This window comes from Phyllostomus discolor, chromosome 7, assembly GCF_004126475.2.
Source record: "Phyllostomus discolor isolate MPI-MPIP mPhyDis1 chromosome 7, mPhyDis1.pri.v3, whole genome shotgun sequence".
Taxonomy (NCBI): Eukaryota; Metazoa; Chordata; class Mammalia; order Chiroptera; family Phyllostomidae; genus Phyllostomus; species Phyllostomus discolor.
Window position 1 is genome coordinate 3,326,196 of NC_040909.2, and position 12,809 is coordinate 3,339,004.

General features: G+C 60.7%; 2 protein-coding genes across 2 annotated transcripts; both read left to right on the plus strand.

The window, feature by feature from the left end:
* LOC114501834 (IQ domain-containing protein F5-like) lies at positions 1-1,969 on the plus strand. The gene is made up of 4 exons (XM_028518594.2): positions 1-60; positions 129-251; positions 391-453; positions 1,498-1,969. The coding sequence occupies exons 1-4, from the start codon at positions 1-3 to the stop codon at positions 1,957-1,959; spliced, it is 708 nt and encodes a 235-aa protein (XP_028374395.1). The 3' UTR covers positions 1,960-1,969.
* An 8,551-nt stretch (positions 1,970-10,520) lies between these two features.
* Positions 10,521-10,998, plus strand: LOC114502122 (IQ domain-containing protein F5). The gene has a single exon (XM_028518979.2). It carries the CDS (start codon positions 10,526-10,528, stop codon positions 10,946-10,948), a length of 423 nt encoding a protein of 140 aa, XP_028374780.1. The 5' UTR covers positions 10,521-10,525; the 3' UTR covers positions 10,949-10,998.
* The last annotated feature ends 1,811 nt before the right edge of the window (positions 10,999-12,809 follow it).

Below are 12,809 nucleotides of genomic sequence, written 5' to 3' on the forward strand. Positions count from 1 at the left end.
ATGAGGGGACACCCGGCACCTGCATCCTCTGGGGAGCCCCGGAGGCGGGCCAAGGGCGGGGTACTGAACGGAGGGCGGGGGAGAGGAGCCTCACTGTTTCGTGCCTCTCCCCTGCCTGCCGACCGCAGGAGGCGGGCCAGCCTGAAGAAGTGGAACGCTCTGCAGCCGGGCCTCCTCAGCTCATTTTCCTGCAGGACGAGGAGTTCATCAGCTCATCCTTGTCATCTCTGGCCTCGGAGGAGAAGGTGGAGGTAGGCAGGGGGACTCCTGACCGGGGCACGTCCGGCCCTTGTGTCCTGGTGCTTGTGGCCCGTGTCTTTGGTATGGTCCAGCCCTAAGCAGGGCAATAGCCTCGCTCTCGTCTGCCCTCTTTCCCCACCTATTTTTCAGGCTGGCAAGCCGAAGGAGGCTGAGGCGAAGGGCTTGGGTAACGCTGAAGAGAGCCCCAGAGAAGTATGACCCCACCCCAGACCCTCAGGGCTGGGGCTGGAACCTGGGGCGGGGGGGCTGTGTCTGGGAGATGGAACGGCCAGTGCAGGCGGTGCTGGGCGTCGTCAATGGCGTGTGTGTGGGTGAGCTTGTGCATGCACGTTGGCACATGCACCTGCTTGTTAGTGAAGGTTTCAAGTGTGCAAGTCAAGAGAAGGGAAGGCGTGGAAGAGGCGGGAGAGAGGGAGCACACCGGGGTGAGGAAACCGTTAGTGCGACGGCGTGCAGAGCGAGAGAGCCCCTTGCGAGTGAGTGGGCACTGGAGCCAGAGACCGAAAGGGCAGAGTTGGCCAAAGGGGCAGGCCCCTCCTCCAGCAGGTGGGGGGCGGGGTCTGGGAGCAAGGGTCACGGAGCCTGGTGAGGTGAGCACGGTGACCCTGCCCTGGGCTGCTCAACTGGATCCGCGCAACACCGGGCAGCCAGGGCAGATGGAATCCCACTGCACAGATGGGGACTCTGACACTCAGAGGTCAGTGTGTCCCTGGCCAGGGGCCAGGGAGGGGCAGAGACAGGACACCTGCTTGGGCTTCCGGGGGCAGGGAGTGCCCTGCCCAGGGCTCCTGAGGTTCGGAAGAAGGGGTGAATGTTGACAGGTCCCTTCCCGCAAGCCCCAGGCCTGAAGCCAGAAGGGGCGCAGGGGGCGGGGGGGGGGACCATGCTCTGAACGTCCTCTCTTTTTTCTCTCAAGATCCCGGGAAATAAGGAAGATCACAAAAATAAGGAAGATCAGAAAAATAGGGAAGATCACAAAAATAGGGAAGATTACAAAATAAGGAAGATCTCAAAAGTAAGGACGATCCCAGAAATAAGGGAGATCCCAGAAATAAGGAAGATCACAAAAGTAAGGACGATCCCAGAAATAAGGGAGATCCCAAAAGTAAGGAAGATCCCAAAAATAAGGAAGATCACAAAAGTAAGGAAGATCCCAGAAATAAGGGAGATCCCAAAAGTAAGGAAGATCCCAGAACTAAGGGAGATCCCAAAAGTAAGGAAGATCCCAAAACTAAGGGAGATCCCAAAAGTAAGGAAGATCCCAAAAACAAGCCCCTCCCCGATAATCCGGAGGTGGTAACGATCCAGGCCTGGTGGCGGGGCACCCTGGTGCGCCGGACGCTGCTGCACGCGGCGGTCAGCGTGACGGTCATCCAGCGCTGGTGGAGGTGGCTGCAGGCCTCGCGGCTGGAGCGGCGGCGGCGGAAGGCGCTGGAGGCCTTCGCGCAGAAGGAGTGGGCGGCGGTCAGGCTGCAGGCCTGGGTCCGCATGTGGCGCATCCGCCTGCGCTACTGCCGCCTGCTGCACGCCGCCCGCGTCATCCAGGGCTACTGGAGGTGCCACGCCTGCGCTTCCCGGGGCTTCGTTAGCGGCCACTACAGGGTCATGGCCAACCAGCTGCATCTCGAGCTGGAGATCGTGCTGGGCTCAGAGCCTTGCTTCGTGTCAGAGTGTATTCCCCTCCCAATAAAGCAGTGAAGCGGTCTTTCTCCAGCCTCGCTCTGCGGGACGAGCCCCGGGAGGTCAGGGCAGAGGCGGCAGACAGGGAGCGACTCACAGGCCAGCTCCGAGGAGTCGGCGAGGGTCGTCTGAGCCCTCCAGCCCGAGGAGAGGGACTCTGAGTCCTCGTCCAGACTGAGCAGAGGCTGGGATTGAAGGGCAACACCCGCGCAGGTAGGAGAGTCGCGGGTGCGGGTCTGCCGTGCCGGCCACCTCAGGGAGCGGCATTCACGTCTGGTCCACCTGGCGCGTCTCCCCAAGGATCACGGGAGCCTCGAGGGTAGGTGGTTGGTGGTGGCCGTGGCAGCACGTTTGCCAGGAATTCACCCACCTGGGTCTGGCTGTTTGGGGCTTGTTCTCCCAGCCCCTGATGGACAGGAGCCCCCCACCCCCAGCTCTGCGATCTTGGCTCGTGTTGGCCCACCCCCATAAACTCGGGGTAAGGAGTGGCCAGAGGGAGAGGCAGATCGCTCCGGACTCATGGGTGGCAGGTTTGATCAGCAAGGGAAGTTACACATGACGCTCATTTGGGGCCACAGGGCGAGTGGACCTCCACACCCGCCCACCAGGAAGCAGTTCATCGTAGAGAGGCCTTAACTGGGTCCGGTTCCGAGCACCATCCAGATGGCCTCAACGCCGCGTCGGTGCCTCCAGGCTGTGGGTCCTTGAAGATGACTCTCAGTGCGGGAATGGGGGCCGGGGGGCAGGTTGCGTTCCATAGACGGGAGGGGTAAGGACCCCAGCTCACAGGTCAAGCGGGGGTCCCGTCCTCTCCACGCCCCCCTCCCGCAGCTCCCTGCCCCGCTGCGGGTGCTGTGGCCTCACCCTTGGCCTCTGAGTCAGAATCTGAGGCCCGAACTGGAGGCGGACAGAGCGAAGAGCCCTCATTCCCCTCCACACCTGTCCCTCCCTGGCAGACAAGGACCCGTGCACGCCTGCACCGCTCGCTACCACGCCGAGCACGTAGGCCACTGCAGCACACCCGTCAGTACCTGTGCCTCTAAACGCAGAAAGTGTGCAACAGTCAAAATCCAGCATAAAAGATAAAAGGGATATGCTTTGTTAAGGGCATGCACTGTGCACGCAGTCGGCGGGAAGGGAGGCTGCCGTGGGAGAGTCCGCGAGCCGGCCGGAGGCCGTGTGCCTCTGCAGACTGCAGGCGCTGTGCTCCCCGGCGGCCCTACTCACAAAGCAACGCGCGGTGACGTCAGACGCAAGAAAAAACGATGCCATCCACAGATGCGGTGAACGGGGCTCCCGGAGGCTGCTGCCGGCTGTTTGACGGCCGACATTTTTAAAAATATTTTATTTATTTTTAGAGAGGGAAGGGAGAGAGGGAGGGAGGGGGGGAGAGAGAGAGAGAGAGAGAGAGAGAGAGAGACAGACAGACATCAATGTGCGGTTGCTGGGGGTTATGGCCTGCAACCCAGGAATGTACCCTGGCTGGGAATCGAACCTGGGACACTTTGGTTCCCAGTCCGCGCTCAATCCACTGAGCTACGCCAGCCAGGGCTCGGCCGACATTTTTTATACGCAGGAAGAGTACACTCTACAATAACGACAAAAAGCGTAGTATAGAAAATACATACACCAGTGACACAGTCATTGATTGTCGGAATCAAGTACGAGGCACTGTGCACAGTTACCGGGGCTACACTCTCGCAGCCGGCAGCGCAGGGGGCTCGTCCGCACCGGCACCAGCACGAGCACGCACCCTGGGGGGTCACTGGGGTGGAAGGGGCTCGGCTCCATTATAGTGTCGCGGGGGCCCCCAGCGGGAATGCGGTCTGCCATGGACGGGCTCACAGCTGTGCAAGGACGTGAGCATTTGCGCCCGATGTGGGGCGCTGCTGGGCCGTTTGCGCATCGGAACGCTCGCCGGTGCCTGCGGAGGCTGCAGTCGAGTTGCACGGTCGTCTCCCCCTCCCCCTTCCCCGGCCTCCTCCCTTTCCCTCCCATCGGCGCCGATCCCAAGGACGTGCCCTAATAAACGTCCCGGACACCCAGCTCCGAGCCAGAGTCCCTTTCCCTGGAGACCCCAGGCCGAGACGACGGGGACTGGAGGTTGTCTGGGGAGGCAGGCGATGCAATGGGGCTTCGAGGCAGGGTCGTTCCCTTCGTCACCATCCGCCTGCTGGGAGGCGGCGCACGGGGACGGGCGGGGACCTGCCGAGGCCCTTTCCCAGCTGTGGCCTGGGACGGCCTCCAGAGGGCAGGGGCACACCCGCTGCCGTGCCATGGGTGTGTTTAAAGGCGTGGGGGAACTGACCACAAAGGACGGGATGGGTGTCTCTAGGCCCCCTCGAAGCTCCAGGACAAGGTAACGAATGGCTTGGAGCAAGTGACAGGCGATGAAGATCCCCGTGTGAACGCCAGAGGGCGTCCTCCTAGCTCTTGAAGTCACGCCCATCAAGGCTGGAGGGGCGGGGCAAGTGAGGGGCAGGCCCAGGGCCTGCGTGGCTGAGGGGTCAGCCTCTTAAGGAAGGTAATTCTCCCTGGCTGGTGTGGCTCAGTGGATTGAGCACAGTCCTGCGAACAAAAGAATTGCAGTTCGATTCCCAGTCAGGGCACATGCCTGGGTTGCAGACCAGGACCCCAGTAGGGGTCGCTTGAAAAGCAACAACACATTGATGTTTCTCTCCCTCTCTCCTTCCTTACCCCTCTACAATCTTTTTTTTTAAAAGGGTAACTCTCCACCAAGGTAGAGTGCTTTGCCTAGATAAAGGCTGGCGTTGTTTGGGTAGGTGGCCCACCCCAAACTAGCACCCCCAGGCCCCCCTGAACCCTTTGAGGCTGGAGCAGCACAACCATCTCCCCTGAGCTCACAGGTGGCAGTGGGAACAGACAAGGGGAATCTGAAGACACGGTGGCTTGCAGGCCACCAAGGCAGGGAACCTAGACTCTCAAGCAGCCCGCCACTGTCGTGGCCCCAGCCGCTCTCGGCTCACAACCGGGGGCTTCTGGGGACCCCTTGGGGTGAGCAGACGTAGAGGGAAATGGCAGAGTCTGCTTTATGGGTTGTTAGGCTGAATGTGTATGTGTGTGCCACCCCCCCAAACGGACGGCACCCCCCCAAACGGATGGCCGCTGAACTGCAGCCTCCCCCGGGGTGGCCATGCAGGGCGGCGCGAGGGGCAGGCCCTCCCCGGGCAGGGCTTCCCACGGGCCTGGGGTAGGGTGACCCTGGCTCCTCCGCACTGGCGAGGGGCTCGCTGGTCCGCTTCCCAGACACGCTGATGGCTGATACCGTGAGCACCCACCCACGGGCTTTCAGCACTTTCTGTTTCCATGGACTTCATAAACCTGTCCAACTAAGCCTTTTTTAAAAAATATTTTTAAAGAGAAACTCTTTAAAAATTTTCTTCTCTTTATTTTATGACTTTTTAAAAAAGTCATAAACTTAAAACTTAAAAAGTCATGACTTTTTAAAAAAGATTTTATTTATTTTTAGAGAGGGAAGGGGGGGGAGAAAGAGAGAGAGAGAGAGACATCAATGTGCGGTTGCTGGGGGCTGTGGCCTGCGCTCAATACACTGAGCTACACCAGCCAGGGCTTTTTTTTTTTTTTTTTTTGCTCCATACATATTTTCACCACCATCAGCTCTGTCACAGCCTAGCCGACCCCACTTAGGGGTGCACCGAATGAGCGTGTTCCCAACTCTCTCCTCAAATGCTTGCCTCTGTTTCACACACGCTGCTCACCGGGCCTGCGTGCTGCAGCCACGCGGGACGGGGCGGCCACCCCTCGGATGCCCAGCCGCTGGACTGGACCGGCGACCTCTGCCAGCTCCTGGAGAGCCAGGGAGAACCACTAGGAATCACTGGGCCTGTTGTTAACTGACTGCTGATGGTGTTCCCAGCGGCTCCAGCGCTTGGCGGGGGTTCTTGTCCCAGAAAGGCTAATAGCGTTTGTTTTCTCCAGACACGTTTTTTTTCTTTCCCCCAGCTGCTACAATGAAACACACTTTAATTAGCCCACTGCTAGTAAACATCCTTTCTTGCTCAGCTGACAAAGGAGCAGTCCAGAATTGGCTGGCAGATCCATTCTCGTCTTTTTTTTTTAAAGATTTTATTTATTTTTAGAGAGGGGAGGGGGGGAGAGAGAGAGAAACATCAATGTGCGGTTGCTGGGGGCCGTGGCCTGCAACCCAGGCATGTGCCTTGACTGGGAATCGAACCTGCAGTACTTTGGTTCGCAGCCCGCGCTCAGTCCACTGAGCTACGCCAGCCAGGGGCCCATTCCCGTCCTTTGATTTTCACGAAGACCTGCTGCGATGAGATTCCAAGTTCAAAATTCCCACGGTTCACGTTCATTGCTCTCCCGTGGGCCAGGAACATTGTGGACCCCCTAGCCCCAGACTTGCAGGTGCCACACTGCGCCCCCTGCGCACAGCCGAAGTGTCACTGCGCTGTGAACGCAGCGCTTCGCCGTTGTCCGAACAGCAAGACATTTCGAGCCCATTGCCCCCTCTCGTCTGGGTTTGGCGTGACCGGCAGGCACCGGCGACCAGAAATAAGCTGCAGCGCAGCGGTGCGCGGCGCCCTGAGCACGGGGAGATTCGCCATGCGCTGGCAGCCGCAGCCCGGCGGCGGGCTGGGGTGCTCCGCGGCACTCCCCTGATTGCTGTCTGACGTTGTCTCGCGCTGGGCGCCCTGGCTGACTCTGGGGCGGGCAGTCACATGTGTCCTGTGAGTCGGCGGCGAGGGGTACGGCATCGGGCGGGGGAGAAGCTGACCCGCCACAGACTGACAGCAGACCCCCGCCCCATCCTGCAGGAAGCTCGGCGGTGGGCCGGCTCTTGCAGAACCGCCCCGCGTGCGCGCAAGGGGCCTGGGCTTTGTGCCGGACTGCACGGGTTTGCCAGGCCGCTGGGACAAGGTCCCGCGGATGCTCGGTGCGGAGCGCAGCCGAGGGTCCGCTCACAGTCCCGCAGACTGGGAGTCCCACGCCAGGCGCCGGCAGGGCCGTGTGCCCTGGGAAGCCCCAGGGGAGGGTCTGTCCTCGCTTCCCTCCAGCTGCTGGGGCTTCGCCGTCGGGGTCAGATGGAGGCGTCATTCCAGTCCCCCCCCTTTGAGCGCACCTCTGTGCGGTGTCCCGCTGGTGGTCCCTGTTTTCACAAGGACACCCGGCAGACGGGACCAGGACCCGCGCTCATCACCTCGCCTTAGCCTGCCCGCGTCTGCAGAAACTCCCTCTGCAAAGAAGGCCCGTTCTGAGCTCCTGTGGTTAGGACTCTAAGATATCTGTTTTGGGGGGTGGGAGGGCCCCTTTCAGCCCACCGCTCCCATCACAAGCCGGTCCCCGGTCTCAGGCTTTACCTCAGCAGGAGCGCACATGAACTTGACCAGATCTGTTCCCCGTGGCCAGAGGCAACCCCAGTGTGGGGCCCAGCGGCAGCCGCGATCCTCCTCCACAGCACCCACACCCACACGGTCGCCACGACCCCCCTTCGCGGCGCTCGCACTGACTTGCTCTTCGAGGTAAGTTCTCACCATCCAAGAACAGCGTCTTCAGGACTCGCGTGGGTCTGAGCTGGTCCAGGTGGGACTGGAGTTCCCAGCAGCCCCTACCCGCATCCCCAGGGTCACTCCACCTGGGACACCCCAGCCCCCGGGCCTCTTTCCCCTCCCCCGAGCCCCGCCTGAGCCCCGCTCCCCCTCCCCCCCCCCCCCCCGCCCCCGCCTTCCTGGGCCCAGCCCCCTTGTTCCGCTGGGCTCCACGTGGGGTCTTGTCCGCGCCCGTGGAGCATGAGGGCTTGGATCCACCCCATTTCGTCATCTCCTGGGGCGGCCCTCGCTCTGAGCCGGGTGCCGCCGGGTGTCCTTTCTGCGGTACATGAGCCACACGGGGCGCCCTCTTCGGAGCCTGCCTTCTCCCATGCAGCCAGCTTCTAGAGATTCGGGATGGAGGCGTCTTGGTTTTTTTTTTTTCTAGAAACGGTGGGCATCAGGAGCATCCGGAAAGCATGTGGATGGAGCTTCGGAGTGGGCCGGGAGCACACACCGGGGTCCGCCCCCCGCCCCCCGTGACTGAGGAGCCGTGAGACCAGGGTGAGCCAAGTGGGGTCCCGCACCGCCGACCCCTCCCCCGTGAGGGGGTGAATGTCGTCGCTCTGTTGCCTGGGCCGTGGACAGCAAAACCTGGCGACGGGGCTGGACCCTGGGGGACTGCTGGGGCTTATTGGGGGCCTGGCTTCCTGCTCCTCCTCCCCTGTCCATGCGTCGTACCCCATTATTTCTCCCATTCTCCGGTTTACTCCCGTCTGCCCCATCCCCTCACCCCGTTAACTTCACACTGACACCCCTGCAGCCTGAAAGGGCCTCCCCCTCCCCACAGCCTCACACTGGCCGCCCCCTCGTTCACTCTACACCCTGCAAACAACGCCTTCCCCAGTGACCCCTGGGGCTTCAGAATGCCCGCTGGCTCAGGGGCCTGGGGCAGGCAGAGAGGAGGCCCTGCTCACCTCCTGGCTGTGACCTTGAAGCCCTCAGGGGAGGAGGAGGACAGGAACGGGCTTGAGACCCCCAGAGCCTGAGCTGGGGGTCCTGGCTGGTCCGGGGCGCTTCGCAGGCGATCTGGCCTGCGTGCACCCTGCTCTGCCAGGGTGACGGGGTGCCCTGCAGAGAGGCAGACCCAGGAGATTCGACCGCAGCAGGGGCGTGTACTCTGTTCCTCACGTTCTGCGAGTCTCCGCCGATGCTCGCTGCAAATTTTTGTGCCTATTTTGCGCCTATTTCCCTAATTCCCGCCCCCGCTGAAAATAATGCCTTTACACCACGTGCATACATTGAAATCCATCGAATGGATAGCAGCCAGGCCCCGGCGAGCAGCGTCACAGACCCGGGCGCCCGGGGCTCGGGCCTGGGGCGGCCTTTAGAGGCCGAGTGCTGGCCACCCTGGCAGGAAAGGCAGGACAGGGGTCCGGGGTTTTCCTGAGAAGGGCCTCTGCTGTTGGGGACCGTCGTGGCGCCCGAGTCACAGGTGCCCTTATGACATCACGGCTCTCCCCCCGCCTCCTCTCTTGCCTCCAGAGCTGCGGCTGGAGGAGGACAGACCTGAGGGTGATGGGACACCTCGCCCTTAACCATGGGTAACTTGGCACAGACCTGAGGGTTTGAGCACCAGCCTGAGTCCTGGGCGTTTCCCGGGCCATAGGAGACCACCAGACGCCCCGAGCTCCCTGGGAGGGCAGCGCCCGTCTCACAGCCGCCTCCGGGGTGAGCCTCCCTCCGTGTCCGAGGCCCTAGGAAGGGCCAGGTGCTGAGTGAGGGCTTGACGTGGCACCTAGGACGGGGGCAGGTGTACTTCCTCTGATGTTTTTCTCTCTGGACTCTGATTACGGAAGGATGGATAATCCATCCCTCCAAGTTATGCTCAAAGGCAGTGATGAAATCCCACTGACCGAGCAGAGCTGGGAGGAGCCAGAGCCAGCAGCAGGGACTCCACGCACACCCTCCCCACCCTCCGTGGGCAGATGGGTCCAGGCTCTGCCGTGTTGGGGGAGCCCTGACTTGGGACGTCTCTGACCCTTGTGGTCCAGGGGAGCGACCCGAAGGTCTGGGACCCTGGGACTTACTGTCTGGAGGTGCTCCGGTGAGGGAAGGGGGCACCTACTCCACTCCAGCAGGACAGGAGGCGTGAGCCCAGGGCGTGCCAGGCCAGCCAGGACGGACGGCCACCGAGCACGGGGCTGGAGGGAACAGGGACCGACTCCTCTCTGGCTGCCCTTTGCCCCGCGTTTCCTTCTCAGGCTCAGAGGCGTGTGTGTGGCCGAGGCGGGTGGTCGTGCCAAGGGGGGGCCAGAGCGTGTGACCCAGACCCCACAGGGCTGGGAGCTGTGAGTGGGGACTGCGTTTGGGAGCGCAGCGGCCAACGTGCAGCAACGCTGGGTCTAGAAGCACGCATCCGTGTGCTCCCACGTGCACATGTGTGTGCATGCCAGTGCACGTGAACTCTGTGCTGATAGGTTAACTGGCGGTTACGCGCGTCCTGGGGTGTGTGAGGTGGAGGAGTCATTGAATACTGCAGTGGGGCAGTGGGGGGGGCCGCAGGGCGCGGGGTTGACCCGACGTTGGAGGTGAGAGGGCAGGGGCAGGCGAGGACGACACTTCCCGGCGGACGGGGCGGGGGCGGGGGACTGCAGGGAGGAGACACGGACCCCAGGTCGGAGGTCAGGTCTGGGTGGCATGTGTGTCTGCTTCCCCTGTCCGTGGTGGCGCGTCTCGTGTGGACTGGCCCACCACATGCACGTGACAGTGGGTGAGTTTGCACACACAGGTGCGGCTCCACTTCACAAACGGAGACCCCGAGACTCCGGGGGAAGGTGGTGGGTCCATGTCCATTGATCACAGAGGGGCAGAGCAGGGCACTTGCTACGTTTCCTGGGCCCAGCTGTTGCCAACGGCTCTCCTGAAGGGTCAGGGGAGGGGAGGGGTGGCTGTGGCCAGAGGGTCAGGGCCCCTTCCGGGCACGCTTTAGGGCCGAAACGTGTGTTTCCCAAGTGCCCCATTTTCTCTTGCAAGGCTCCGAAAGCATTAAGATCCTGATGTCGCCACCGGAAGCGGCCCAGTTCATCCAGGCCTGGTGGCGGGGCACCCTGGTGCGCCGGACGCTGCTGCACGCGGCGCTCAGAGCGGCCATCATTCAGCGCTGGTGGAGGCGGGTGCAGGCCAGGCTGCTGGAGCGGCGGCGGCGGGCGGCCCTGGACTCCTGGGTGCGGGAAGCGTGGGCGGCGGTCAGGCTGCAGTCCTGGGTCCGCATGTGGCGCGTCCGCCAGCGTTACAGCCGCCTGCTGCACGCCGTGCGCATCATCCAGGGCTACTGGCGCTGGCACAACTGCCAAACCCGCGGCTTCGTTCAGGGTCTTTACGACATCAAAGAAAACCAGCTGAATCTTCAAGTAGAAATCTCTTTGGGCCCGGACATCTGCAGAATGCAGCAGTGCACAGCCCTTCCAATAAAAGAATGATCAGGTCTGCAAACCCGCGTCCCCCGCTCTGTGAGATGCACGTCCGGAGGTCCCTGAGCTAATGAGGGCAGATCCCGGCGTCCCAGGCATCGGCTCCGAGGGGGCGGCAGGGGTCGCGTGGAGGGTTGAGATCGGTGCCGATGGACCAACAGGCCGGGGATCGATTATCAATGTCTGCCGTGGGTAGGAGCGTTGGGGCCCCCGGGGGCCCCCAAGTCAGCCCACCAGACAGTCCTCCTAGGGGCACTCGGACTCAGCAGTTTTGTGACACCTTCTGCTCGCCTCCCCACACTCTTCAAAGTGCACTGTTTTAAAGTCGGGATACAATATGCCTAGCATAACATTTGCCCTTCAACCATTTTACGTCAGCAGCTTAGTGACGTGCATAGATGTATTTGTTGTGAAAGCGTCCCCACCATCCAGCTCCAGAACTTCACTCGTCTTGCAAAACTGAAACTCTGTCGGTGAAACGATAACTCTCGTAACTCTCCTTTCTCCCCTCCCCCACCCCGGGCAGCTCCAGGAGTCTGGCTGCGCCTGCCCACCAGCGGCATCACACCGGCCCTCACTGACCCGTCTCACTGAGCACCGCTCGTGCCAGAATCAGAGGCGCCCACTCCTAGTTTTTTCTCCAGAGAAACTGCAAAACTTAAGCTCACACACACACACACACAACACTTACACAGATTATACAACTGCACGGCAGGTTCACCGGGGAATCACCAAAAACTGGAGAGAACTCTGAAATCCTTCCACTGGTAAAAAAAAAAAACCTCTGGAGACATCCAGAGAGCGGAAGGCCACTCAGCAAGGAAGACACCACCGTGGAGAAGCCTCAGGCTCACCATTCCAAGCGAAAGAAGCCGGATGCAAAGGTGACAGGCTGCCAACTGTCACCACCTCTGTAGGGTGGTAGGGTCAGATGCAGACCAGAGGTCGCCAGAGTCCGGGGGTGGCGGCGTCGACCGCAGAGGGTCACAGGGGCACTGCGCTTCCTGTGGCTCGAAGCTCAGTTATTGGGTGAATAGACAGATTCTCCGGTGCTCAAGAAGTGTGGTGCATATTGAAAGATAACATCGAGGTTATAATTTGTGAAGTTCTCATCTATTGAAGATACATGCTAAAGTGCTTATGGGTTAAATAATACACTTTTTGTGGTTTTTCTTTTTAACAATGACATATTGTTTAGCAATTATCTCTTTTTAAAAGATTTTATGTACTTATTTTTAGAGAGGGAAGGGAGGGAGAAAGAGATAGAGAGAGAAACATCAATGTGCAGTTGCTGGGGGCCATAGCCTGCAACCCAGGCATGTGCCCTGACTGGGAATCGAACCTGCGACACTTTGGTTCACAGCCTGCGCTCAATCCACTGAGCTACGCCAGCCAAGGCAGCAATTATCTTTTAAATGTATTTCACTGAACTTATCGGGGTTCGTGAAATAGGGTGCAAGTGTGCGATGCCATAATATGTCGCCCACATATTGTGCTTCACACTCACCGCCTGTTGTCTGGTCTCCCCAAAATTGGGCAGGCCGGTGAGGGGGGGCAGTGCCCTCTGGAGCCCGATGCGGAGAGGAGGCCTGAGGGAGACAGACAGGTTCCCATGGGGCTTGGCCGTTTGGGGTGCTGGGGATGCGGGTCAGCCGGTGGCGGTGGAGGGAGAGGATCCCCGTCAGAGCGGGTGGGAGAGAAATGGCAGGGACAGAGGCGGGAACAGTGACGGCATCGTTGCTGGGAGGAGCAGCAAAGAGCTGCGGCAGAAATGGGTCAAGGCCATATTTTCTTTTTTTTTTTTCAAATTAATTTATTTCTTTTTAGAGAGAGGTGAAGGGAGGGAGGAAGAGAGGGAGAGAAACATCAA

Excerpts from the sequence above, each read along its gene's own strand:
- LOC114501834 (XM_028518594.2), top strand. The coding sequence starts at position 1 with ATGAGGGGACACCCGGCACCTGCATCCTCTGGGGAGCCCCGGAGGCGG. Across the intron at positions 252-390 it reads CCTCGGAGGAGAAGGTGGAG|GCTGGCAAGCCGAAGGAGGC; the intron begins GTAGGCAGGGGG and ends CCTATTTTTCAG. Across the intron at positions 454-1,497 it reads CTGAAGAGAGCCCCAGAGAA|GGAGATCCCAAAAGTAAGGA; the intron begins GTATGACCCCAC and ends CCCAAAACTAAG.
- LOC114502122 (XM_028518979.2), top strand. The coding sequence starts at position 10,526 with ATGTCGCCACCGGAAGCGGCCCAGTTCATCCAGGCCTGGTGGCGGGGC.